This window comes from Epinephelus lanceolatus, chromosome 10 (assembly GCF_041903045.1).
Source record: "Epinephelus lanceolatus isolate andai-2023 chromosome 10, ASM4190304v1, whole genome shotgun sequence".
NCBI lineage: Eukaryota > Metazoa > Chordata > Actinopteri > Perciformes > Serranidae > Epinephelus > Epinephelus lanceolatus.
In genome coordinates, this window is record NC_135743.1 from 3,566,512 (window position 1) to 3,579,314 (window position 12,803).

At 43.1% G+C, this 12,803-nt stretch overlaps 1 protein-coding gene across 5 annotated transcripts in view; it reads right to left on the bottom strand.

The window, feature by feature from the left end:
* The window catches only part of LOC117265889 (CREB-regulated transcription coactivator 2), a 64,267-nt gene continuing 51,464 nt past the window's right edge, over positions 1-12,803 (bottom strand). For 4 of the 5 annotated variants that reach the window (XM_033640695.2, XM_033640693.2, XM_078171306.1 and 1 more), the window contains 4 exons: positions 12,532-12,732; positions 7,820-7,891; positions 2,039-2,243; positions 1-485 (listed from right to left, as the gene is read on the bottom strand). In XM_033640695.2, the coding sequence (XP_033496586.1) occupies positions 295-485; positions 2,039-2,243; positions 7,820-7,891; positions 12,532-12,732 (669 nt within the window). In that variant the 3' untranslated portion in view covers positions 1-294. The remainder of the gene's footprint in view (positions 486-2,038; positions 2,244-7,819; positions 7,892-12,531; positions 12,733-12,803) is intronic. The other variant, XM_078171305.1, reaches the window with a different exon arrangement.

Sequence of the window (12,803 nt, forward strand, 5' to 3'; positions counted from 1 at the left end):
ATCTGTTTTTTTTTTTCTTGACTTCAAGCATTGCAAGAGCGTTTTCAGTTAAGTGCCTTCGACGGAAAACTCCCCCCTCCTTCAGTTCATCACGACCCGGACAGAAATCTCTTCTCACCGAGACTCCCGCAGGTTCCCGAGTTACTTCCACGCCTCGCTCTGCAGACTGTCTTGTGGGGGGAGCGGTGAGTGGGCGGCGGAGCGGCGCAGATCCCAGTCTCTCCACCTCCATCAGGGTGGCCCTCTCCTTCACCGACTCCCTCCGAGCTCCTGGAGCGCGGGGGGGTTGCGGGGTCACTTCAGCCGGTCAGATCGGAAGGAGTCCTCCACAGCCGGGTCGGCGAGCATCAAGTCGCCGTCCAACATGTCCAGAGCCAGGGGGTCCATCCTGAGGGGGTCGTCCAGGGAGAAGGGATCCATCTCAAAGCCAGGGACGTGGGACAGAGCGCTGGCAATCTCTTTAGACAAACCCGGCGGGGAGTCGCCTGCAGGGAGGGAGGGACAGCGGACATGTTAGACTTTCAGGAAATAAAACCTGAAAGAAAACTACAGAACACCTGACTTGTTAATCATCTTCTTCTCAACTCTTAACAACAACTCAACTTCCCCAAACATCAGTGTTCAGAAATATTTAAATGGACCCAATAATCAAATAAATTCTTTAAGATATACTCTGCGGGATTTTCCTAAAATACAATGTACAGACTCAGAATCAGAAGTGTGCTGTGGTGTATTTTTCTGCAGAAACTCCACCCTCTGACTTCTTACTTTCTGTGCTCGGGATGTTTATGGGCGTGTACCCCTGCAGCGCTCGGGTGAGGTCAGCCGTTTATAAAAAGGTAGTGACCAGAGAGCAGCAGCGAAGAGGACACAGCACTGAAAAATCACAGATAGAGAGCGACAAAAAGCTTCATCTGAAACAAGGGTGGATCTGGGGCTGGCTTTCGCTTTCACTGGTCAGCACAAAAGGAGAGGAAGAAGAGCCAAGTGGAGTTGGCCTGTTTCCTGTTGGACAGGTAGATGTCGGCACTTAGCCGCTAAAAACCTCCTGAACAATGAACACTGAAGGAATTCTAACCAGAAGAAGTTTCAACTGACTGCAATCTGCAATCCTCACCGCTAGATAACATTAAATCCCCCCCAAATCTTACACACTGAACCTTTAAACTTAAGCAAAAATAAATTGTGAGTATTGTAACAACCAAAATGTGAGGTCACATTCATAATTTTCTTATTCTCTGATCAGTTAATTCCTGGTTTAAATCAAGATTTTACACTGAACTTGATGATAAACTATAGTCATTTTTACTCAACATGGACAGAGTGTCATGCTGCAGAAGTGATCAGACAGCTGTCAGCCAATCTGCAGTGTTAGAGATGCGCATCATTATACGCGCCCATTTTTCACTACGAAGTTTGTGCTGAGGTGAGTGAAAGTGAGGAGCAAAGTGGGGGTGACAAACATCCTCACAAACAGACAGAATTGTGGATAAAAAAAGGTTACACAGCGTCAATAATTTGGAAGTGGTTTGGCCACTCGAAAGGTGACGACAGACGGACAAAGATGGTCTGCGAGATATGTCATCTGTTGGTGCCAACCAGGACGGGAAACACAACAAACATTTTCCATCACCTGAAAAGGTGGCGTCCCAGCGACTACACTGAGAGCATGAAAATCTGCCCAAAGCTGCAGTAAGTCCACCAACAAGTGTTGCTTAAAGGCCGAGCACTTCTGCTGCTGTGGGCAGCGCTAACGGGGCCGCACCAAAACAGCAATCAATAGTGTCCTCTTTTGCAGAAAAGGAAAAAGGAGCAGACACAGCCGAAGACATGATGCCCATGAGCACCGTGGAGAAAGACAGGTTCAGGAAATTAATTAAAGACTCAGAATCAGGATACTTCTCAGACTCACAGCATTATCAAATTATATATCGTGATAAATATCTTTATCGATCAATACAGGGAAATTTATCGTGATGGTATGTTTTGCCATATCGCCCATCCCATTCTGGTCTCATAAACACCAGTCGACACCCACCAGTGAGGATGATGTTGGGCACGTTGTGTCGTCCGTCCCCACTGCCGTAGTTCTGGTTCTGGTTGTTGAGGAGCTGCTGGTCTCCGGGATCCTGCAGGTCCAGGTGCCCCTGCATGTTGGAGGGGTACTGGTTCTTGTCGGTGCTGCTGCAGCTCAGACCGCTGTGGTTCAGAGACAGACCGTCACCCTGGTTCTCTGCTGTGAACTGAAGCAGAAGAAAAAAGTTTTAATGCCGAAAACACATGATGTGGGTTTTACTGAATATTTTATATCCAAATGTCATGTTTTGTCTGTATTTATGTTTTACTTGATGACCAACAAGATAGTAACAAAGTGATACAAGTGACTGAGAGGGAGCAGAAATCTTAGTCAGTATTGTCAGTAAATCTGCGGCAGCACTACCTACCTACCTACCTACCTACCTATCCATCATCTATCCATCTATCCACCTACCTGGCTACCTACCTACATATCTATCATCTATCCAACTACCTAGCTACCCAGTGGCAGTGGTACCTACCTACCTACCTACCCACCCATCTATCTATCCATCCACCTACGTATCTATCTATCTATCTATCTATGTACCCATCTATCTATCTATCTATCTATCTACCCATCTACCCATCTATTCACCTACCTACCTACCCCTTTGTCTATCTACCTTTCTATCTATTCACCTACCTACTTTCCTACCTATCTACCTACCCATCCATCCATCTATCTACCTATCTACCCATCTATCCATCCACCTACGTACCTACCTATCTACCATTCTATCTCTTCACCTACCTACCTACCTACCTACCTACCCATTCATCTACCTATCTACCCATCTATCTACCTTTCTATCTACTCACCTACCAGCTACCCATCCATCCATCTACCTATCTGCCTATGTATCTACCTACTTATCCATCCATCAATCCACCCATCCATCCATCTTTCTACCTATCCATCTACCTACCTGTCTGCCTGCCTACCTATCCACCCACCCATCTACCCACCCACCCATCCATCCATCCATCCATCCATCCATCCATCCATCACAGGACAGCCACGCTACAAACATATGATGATCTTATATGAATATGATCATGATTAACTGCTGTAGAATAAACTACCCAACAGTTTATAAAGAAGGGTTCTAACGGTATGAGATTCTCACAGTATGATAACTGTCTCAGAAAATATTGCGGTACCACAACATTATTATCATCATCAGTCAGAAAGACCCTTAAAAGAATGAAATCTGAAGGGTTATGTTTGGCTGCAGGGATGATTTATTACTTTAATTGTATCTTGAAACTATTTTTTTTTTTGAAGGTTTGTGTAAAAAGTCTTCCATTTGAAAATGACTAAAATATAGTTGAGAATTTCCTTCAAGTGGCATTTTTCCAATATTGTAGATAAAGAAATGAACATGGTATATTAATCGTCAATTTTCATGTCACTTTATACCTTAAAACTGGTATATTGCTGCAACCCTGATATAAAAGCAGGGAACACTTTACTGCAACACACATACTTTAACTACTTTAAGTACATGTTGCTGATAACATACTTTCACTTGCATAAAGTCTGAATGCAGGACTTTAACTTGAAGTGGAGTTTATTCACAGTGTGGTGTTAGTACTTTAACTGCAGAAGAGGATCCACTGGTCTGTGGAGTTAGATTTATATCATCATCAGTGACACACACTGTTCGGCGCATGGTAACAAAAATATTCCAGATACAAACCCACAAATGGTCTGGACTTGATTAGATGAACAAATTCACAAGACAGATCAAGGAAGTGAGACAAAGGCTCCAGTATAAAGCTTGGTAATTATCTTGTGTGGGACTATCCAAATAACTTGGGGCAGACTAAAGCCACGTAAAGTCTGAGAGTAAACCCTGACTGAGCCACTCTAAACTCTACAGGAAGCCAGCAGAGCTCCGGATAAGCCAAGCCTCGCTGATGCCAGAACATCTGTGAGACAAACTCAAACGTCTCTCCTTCTGCAGCTTTAAGGGCCCTCATGTCTGCACGTCAAATAGTCAAGAGGGTGCATCTCCTGTTGTTTTGGTGCATGAACACAGACAAAAGTGAGAGAAGGAAAAACTCCGCTCTCATCCAGGTGTTTCATTCCAGAGTTGGCATTCTGTGTGAAGGTGAGACCAGTTGTATCTAGTTAGTAACACTCTCCTCACACATTACAACACACATAACGGCAGCGTTTCCCCTACATCAGCTCTCCTGGCAGTGCGGCGCGTGGATGGATGTGTACACATTTCAAATTAAATAACAGCTAATTCGTCAAGAAGCTGCGGCACATCCTGTGCTTCTCTGGTGGTCCATGGGCAGTGGATGATGTTCCTGGGGGCTGTACACATGCTTTGTTTTTGTGCCCTTAAATGCAATGTTCTCAGCAGTAACGCTCAAACCCCAGAGTGATGCCATCGCAGCGTTCACATGTTCCTGAGCGCATCTTTTTATTCTTTTTTAAAGTGCTTCTTAAAACTTATCTGTTCAAAAAAGCCTTTTATTAATTTCAGCACACTGCCATTTTATATATGTCTCCTTTGATTATTTTTTATTGTTTTCATCTAGTGTTGTCGGCGGTTTTGTATTCCTTTATTTTGTATTACTCCCATTGTTTGACATTGCTGTACCTCAGTGCAACCTACAGGGCAATTAGTCACCGACTTCACTTATCTGCTCAGTGATGGTATTTTACCTTTATCTTATTTTTTGTTCTTTGTATTTTCTTAAAATTGTCTCATTTTATTTGCTTGAATTCTGCATTATTTTAAATCTGGGATCAACCATATAAAGAACTTTTCAGGGTGCAACGGCTGCGCCCACAGATAAACAGAGTTCAACTTTTTAGAATGCAGCAGTGCGCACCGCATGCCATGTGATGAGGAACAACCAATCATAGCTGACATATCTTTCGCTTTATCGATAAATATCAGTCCACGAAAAATATGTAGGGATGCACCGAATATTCGGCCACCGAATATATTCGGCCAAATATTGCAAAAAAACACACATTCGGTATTCGGTGGATTAAGTTAAAAGCAAGGCCGAATAATAGCGGCGTGTTTTGATAATGCAATCAAACGGCGTGCCGTGACGGGTGGAATAAAATGTCGGCAGTGTGGCGATCCGTCCGTCACCGCACTCGCATTTGCGACTAAAAATAGTTTTGAGCGAGCAAAATAGGCTTAAATCATTCAGCACGCTGTGCGAGCAGCCTACAGATTTCAACCAGGAGCAGAAACGAAAGGCGAATCCCACCGATTGTGGGTAGAACGGGGGTCACAGACAGTAATGTATTCCTGTCAAATACGGCGGCCATTGGCTTACCGGCGACGGAGAAGTCGGCTCCAATAGCCTAATATCCTCTTCTTGGTGTCATGACTGCCCAGTAGTACCTGAACAGCCGAGCCTGGCTGGTTGATTTTTATTTCATTTATTTATTTTATTTTGATCCCCCCTATGTTAATCACTTATTGATGCTGTTTCTGAAGTATGAATAAGTCAATAAGTAATTTATTACATTGAAATATCATTGATGTATTATAGAAAAGTGATTTATCTTTTCATAAATGACAAAAGGCACATCTGCCTAATTTTTGCTGTGGTATCGTGATACTACTCAGAACCATGGTATTTTCATTGGTATTGCACAGTGGGTCCCAATTTTGGTACCGTGACAACACTAATCTGGAGGGTTCATCTGCAAAAACTAATGAAAAACTAAACAACAATATTCGGTATTCGGTACTCGGTATTCGGCCAAGCGTTTAATATTATTTGGCTTCGGCCACAAATTTTCATTTCGGTGCATCCCTAAAAATATAGAGGAGAAAATTGATCATTTTAGTGCAGAGCTGCCAGAGCTTTACATCTAAGTCTCCACAGAAAACAGCGAACATATTGATTTACCGGAGACCATGTTTAACAACAGCAAAACTACACTGAACAAAAATATAAACGCAACACTTTTGTTTTTGCTCCCATTTTTCATGAGCTGAACTCAAAGATCTAAAACATTTTCTATACACACAAAAGACCATTTCCTCACAAATATTGTTCACAAATCTGTCTGTCTATCTGTGTTAGTGAGCACTTCTCCTTTGCCGAGATAATCCATCCCACCTCACAGGTGTGGCATATCAAGATGCTGATTAGACAGCATGAATATTGCACAGGTGTGCCTTAGGCTGGCCACAATAAAAAGGCCACTCTGAAATGTGCAGTTTTGCTTTATTGGGGGGGTCTGGGTCCACTCCTCTTCAATGGCTGTGCAAAGTTGCTGGATATTGGCAAGAACTGGAACACGCTGTCGTATACGCCGATCCAGAGCATCCAAAACATGCTCAATGGATGACATGTCCGGTGAGTATGCTGGCCATGCAAGAACTGGGATGTTCTCAGCTTCCAGGAATTGTGTACAGATCCTTGCAACATGGGGCCGTGCATTATCATGCTGCAACATGAGGTGATGGTCGTGGACGAATGGCACAGCAATGGGCCTCAGGATCTCGTCACGATATCTCTGTGCATTCAAAATGCCATCAATAAAATGCACCTGTGTTCGTTGTCCATAATATTCGCCTGCCCATACCATAACCCCACCACCACCATGGGCCACTCGATCCACAGCGTTGACATCAGCAAACCACTCACCCACACGACGCCACACATGCTGTCTGCCATCTGCCCTGAACAGTGAAAACCGGGATTCATCCGTGAAGAGAACACCTCTCCAACGTGCCAGACGCCATCGAATGTGAGCATTTGCCCACTCAAGTCGGTTAGGACGACGAACTGCAGTCAGGTCGAGACCCTGATGAGGACAACGAGCATGCAGATGAGCTTCCCTGAGACGGTTTCTGACAGTTCGTGCAGAAATTCTTTGGTTATGCAAACCAATTGTTGCAGCAGCTGTCCGGGTGGCTGGTCTCAGACGATCTTGGAGGTGAACATACTGGATGTGGAGGTCCTGGGCTGGTGTGGTTACACGTGGTCTGCGGTTGTGAGGCCAGTTGGATGTACTGCCAAATTGTCTGAAACGCCTTTGGAGACGGCTTGTGGTAGAGAAATGAACATTCAATTCACGGGCAACAGCTCTGGTGGACATTCCTGCAGTCAGCATGCCAATTGCACGCTCCCTCAAAACTTGCGACATCTGTGGCATTGTGCTGTGTGATAAAACTGAACATTTTAGAGTGGCCTTTTATTGTGGCCAGCCTAAGGCACACCTGTGCAATATTCACGCTGTCTAATCAGCATCTTGATATGCCACACCTGTGAGGTGGGATGGATTATCTCGGCAAAGGAGAAGTGCTCACTAACACAGATTTAGACAGATTTGTGAACAATATTTGTGAGAAATGGTCTTTTGTGTGTATAGAAAATGTTTTAGATCTTTGAGTTCAGCTCATGAAAAATGAGAGCAAAAACAAAAGTGTTGCGTTATATTTTTGTTCAGTGTATATCAAACATGAGGGAGCACATGAGGAGAAACATGCAGCTAATGAGTCAGACCGGTGACGTTGTGATTCATGGTCAGTGCCTCGACCCCAAAGCCACCAGACTTTTAAAACCAAGAAAAACCACCAATGAAGAGAAAATGACAAATTTTCAGACTGGCTCTGCCCTCAACTGTAAACACAACCAGCTGGGTTTACAATGATCAGCTCAGACACCAGCGAGTGACATCATGCTCCCCTCAGGCACTGTTATTCACAGTTTATAATGACATCATGAGAATGTGCACCTCAGTTACCTGCTGGTTGGATTTGCCCGAAAGCTGCAGACTCAGATATGGGTCGTCCAGAAGAGAGTTGAACAAGGCATCCTGGAAAACATTGAAATAAGATCTTGGTTACACTGAGGGATGGATCTAACTGTAGACAGTCACTCAACTGGCCCCATCCTTAAATATGCGGAACTTTAGGCCTTCATAAAATGTAAACGGGTGATATGTATATAAAAATGTACCCTGTACAGTTGTCATGAATGTTGAGACCAAAACCATTTTTGAATCAGGAAATAAACATGTTTATTTTTGCTGTTAAGTTGGGCATTTAAACATGGAGGTCTATGGGGATTGACTCTGTTTTGGAGCCAGCCTCAAGTAGCAACAAGAGGAACTGCAGTTTTTTGGCACTTCCACATTGGCTTCGTTTCACAGCCTCAGAGGCTGCCACTGAAAAATGGCAACTAAATTTCAAGAACAGAGTTAAAGGCTTGATATTTTCACTGTGGTTGATGGCAGTACATGAAATCTGCTGTGTGACCACGACTTGATTATTAGTTTAAGTTTTATCAGAATATTCCTTTATTTAGAGAGTAAACACAGCAAAAAAATGGACAAACTAAAGTCGTTGCAGTTTCTGTTCAGTTTCCTTCCTCTCTCTTTTGTGCCCCTACCTCTGGCTCATTTTCTCAGGATTAATGGACGGAGTTAGATTGCACCTGAAACAAAACATGCATCATGTAACAACCCACAAACAGACTGAGTCCTGTAATAGGAGATCTTGTTTGAACTGCATGAAGAGTGAGTGTGAAGAGAGGGGTTTAGTTTGCCAGTTGGGAAATAGATTCCCTCTGATGTAATAAACATGTTAACTCTTTTTAGATTAAAAAATGACAAAAGATTAAATCACAATATTGTATAAGGAAACTCTTCAACAGTCTCTAATCTGTGTGTTTAAATGGCTCGTGCAGCAACTTGCAGGTAAATCTCTGAGGCTGCAGCGTTAGAAGCCAGAATGCCTCCTGGTGTCTGTTTGCTGAATGGGTGATCAGATATCTCAGTACACAATGACTTCCACTCAGCGGACCTCTAAAAATAGCATCAGGTGCTTTTTCTCAGCATTACATCACACACAGTGAACACGACACCTCTGATCCTGACAGATGAGGTCATGCATCCTTCATATCTGCGCCTGTTAATTAATGTCTGTTTAAAATGGGATGAAAACACTTTATTTGTTTCTATTTTTGCAGCAGTTGTGAAATTCAGACTCTAGCACATGTGCTCATGTAACTAAGTGGCGCCCACAAACACAGAGTAGTGTGAATAATTTGTATGACATCTATGACGTCAGTACTTTCGGAGAAAAACTAGAATTACTGCCTCGCGGTTGTATGCCTCTGTGGACCAGTCAAGTTGCAGTTAAAATCCATGTTGCTGCTGCAAAGAAGCTATAAATTCTAAAACATGGACGCTTTGCACACAGAAGATCTATACAATCAGCACAGTTTCAAGATTAGAGTCACCAATTCACAATCTGACCAAATGTCTCCCCTTCTGTTCCTGAGATATGACACGGAATAATGGCCAGAAAAGGGTTTTTGAAGAACATTAAGATGTCACAGTGAAGTTGACCTTTGACCTTTTAATATAAAATATCATCACTTCATTATTTTATCTTGTTAGACATTTGTTTGAAATTTTGTCATGAAATTTTGTCACAAACCAGGTCACAGTGACTTTAACCTTTGACCAACAAAATCTAATCGTTTAACTTTGAGTCCAAGAGGCTGTTTGTGCCAAATTTGAGGAAATTCCCTCAAAGCCTTCTTGAGATATAGTGTTCACAAGAATGGGACAGAGGCAAGGTCACAGTGACACTGACCTTTGGCCATTTACCACAAAATTCTGATCCGTTCATTGTTAAATCCAAGTGGACGTTTGTGCCAAATTTTAAGATATTCCCTCAAGGTGTTCTTGAGATATCAAGTTTATGAAAATGGGGCAAACCAGGTCACAGTGACTTTAACCTTTGACCAACAAAATCTAATTGTTTATCTTTGAGTCCAAGAGGCTGTTTGTGCCAAATTTGAGGAACTTGAGATATCATGCTCACAAGAATGGGATGGACACAAGGTCCGATTGACCTCGACCTGTGACTCCCAAAACCTAATGAGTTCATCGTTAAGTCCAAGTGGATGTTTGTGCCAAGTTTGAAGAAATTCTTTCAAGGTGTTCTTGAGACGTCACATTCAGGAGAATGGGACAAACCAAGTCACAGGGACTTTAACCTTTGCACATCAAAATCTAATTGTTTATGTTTGAGTCCAAGAGGCCGTTTGTGCCAAATTATGAAAAATTCCCTCAAAGCCTTCTTGAGATATCATGTTCACAAGAATCAGACAAACCATGTCACAGTAACTTTAACCTTTGACCCCCAAAATCTATCAGTTCAGCCTTGAGTTCAAGTTGACGTGTCAAATTTGAGGAAATTCCCTTAAAGCCCTCCTGAGGGACAGTGTTCACAAGAATGGGACAGAGGCAAGTTCACCATGACACTGACCTTCGACCACAGAAAATGAAATCAGTTCCTTGTTAAGTCCAAGTGGACGTTAGTGCCAAGTTTGAAGAAGTTCCTTCAAGGTGTTCTTGAGATATCACGTGAGATATCACAGTGACTTTAACCTTTGACCAACAAATCCTATTGTTTATCTTTGAGTCCAAGAGGCCGTTTGTGCCAAATTTGAGGAAATTGGTGAGGTATTCTTGAGCCATCATGTTCACTTGATTGGGACATACAAACAAATGGATCGATGGAGAGCCTGGAAACAAAAGGCCCCCGTCATGACTAACGTAAAAGGTTAAAAATGATTCAATCAGCTACATGATTTCACACTTACTCAAAATAGTGTCAAGGCAGCTGCAAAAGACACCGTATCATTCTAAGAGACAAAACAGATGAAGCTGCTGATTAAACAAACTCCATGAGCAGTCACTGGTGCTTCTGAAGGTTTGCTCCATAATGTCCCCCTTTATTTTATTTCCTTTGATGAGGGGTTATTCTAGGAAACTCAGATTAGATTGGTTTGCAATTATCAGCGAGTGTTTTCTGAGCTCTCAGTGTTCCCCACCAGTCGTCCAAACACAGAATGCATGCTTGATGCTAATTGGTTCAAAGGGTGATATGGGGTCATGGAGCTGGATGTGCCATGTCCAAACAACAGAGACCTCTCATTGAACAACAGACTGAGGATGATATTCATGGCGACACCAAACTGGACTGAAGCTTCCTTATCTGAGATGTGAACAGAAACAGTGCTGACGACAAACAAACTGTGGCTTAAATCAGGACGACGCACGACTGAATGAAACATGCAACATTATCAGGTTGATCCTGACCATTCTTCGCCGCAGAGTTGCTGGATTGTAAAAGCTGCAGGCCAGGCTAACCTTGCGTTTCTGCGCCCTAGGTGCATGCGTTTTTGCCCGAGGACTCTGGACTCCTTGAGTTGAAAAAACCTCAACTCAGAGCAGAAAAGCGCCCCACTTCATCTCTTTTTTGTCATCTTTTTCCCCATTGTCCAGTCAGATGATTTGAGAGGCAGGCCTTCTGTGGTGGTCACGACAACACAGTTGGTAAACAATGGAGGAGAAACTGGTGGTAGTGGTTGCTGGATACCCAGAGCTATACGGCCTGATGATAGACAGCAGGTTGTCAAACTGCCCCTGAGTCATCCTAAAATATGCCTGTAAACGTCAATGATGGAGGAGAAGCTCCTGGACCAACTGGTGGTACTCCCCATGATCCAGCCTCTTTTTTAGGGTCTCATGTACCCACACAGATCTCTGTTTATCTGCTGACAGCCTCTCACCCTCAACCAGAGCTACATCAACATTTTAGGAACTAGATACCGATTACTGTGAAATAAATAAAATAAACAGTAGATTGATTATAAGGTTAGGAGGTGAGTCTGTGGTTGCCTGGCAACAATAAAAAGGTGCACAAAATTTTTTTCACTACTGGAAAGGCAGTGCGGTGTGCCTCATATTTTACAACCTGCAAAATACTTTCTGTGTGATCGGGGCCTAAAGCTTACTGACGTAGCCGAAAGAAACCAGGTCTGGGTAAAGCAAATAAATATGTGCTATGAGTTTGTCATGCTACAGAAAAATATGTCAATAACTACGCAGCCAAATTTAAATGATTAAAATAATTGCGAAATATATAAATTGAGGTTTCAGGCAGCTGTTAGTGGCCTCAGGTGGGCCTCCAGTTGGTGATCTGTCCGTTGGTTCCATCACGTATTCTACTGTGGACTTTCCTCCTTCCCAGGAGATGAATCCTAATGATTCTGGTGACCTCCTGACCAAAATTTCCCCATGACTTGGTTCATGACAAGGTATCTCAAGTTATAACTACCAGATGGTGCTGGAATTTGCTGTGGATATTTAGAATGAATCTTGATTTGTTTAAGTACATTCCTGCTTCTGAGAGGATAAACCTTTCAGACTTTAATAACCACCTTAATGAACTTTCCTCAAGTGTCAAATCTGAGAGGTGATAAACCAAAAGTGTGTTGTTTGTTTGTATGTTTGTCTGTCTTTCATATATCATGGCTGTAACAAACACTGCAGCCTGCAGGAGGCACTAGCAAGACTTGTGATTTTAGTTTAAGTTTCAGTGGAGCTGAGATGGTGAAACAGTTGTGAGTGTTTCTGACGGTGTTGCAGTCACTTACGTTGTAAAGGTCTGTAGCCAGGTTGTGGCTGATCTGTTGGAGCTGAGGGAGACCGCCGGCTCTCTGCTGCTCTGCCTGCTGCTCTGCTTCCTGTTTAACGTGACACTGAGAGGAGCTCTGGACACAGTGATCCATCGGCCTTTCATTCTTTATCAGCTGCGAGTTCGCTGTGTTCATCTGCTGCCCCATCGACCTCTGTTGCTGCAGAGAGACACACCGTAACCACCGTTTAAACCTCAGAAATCAATTAATCTCACCAAATGTATTATCTT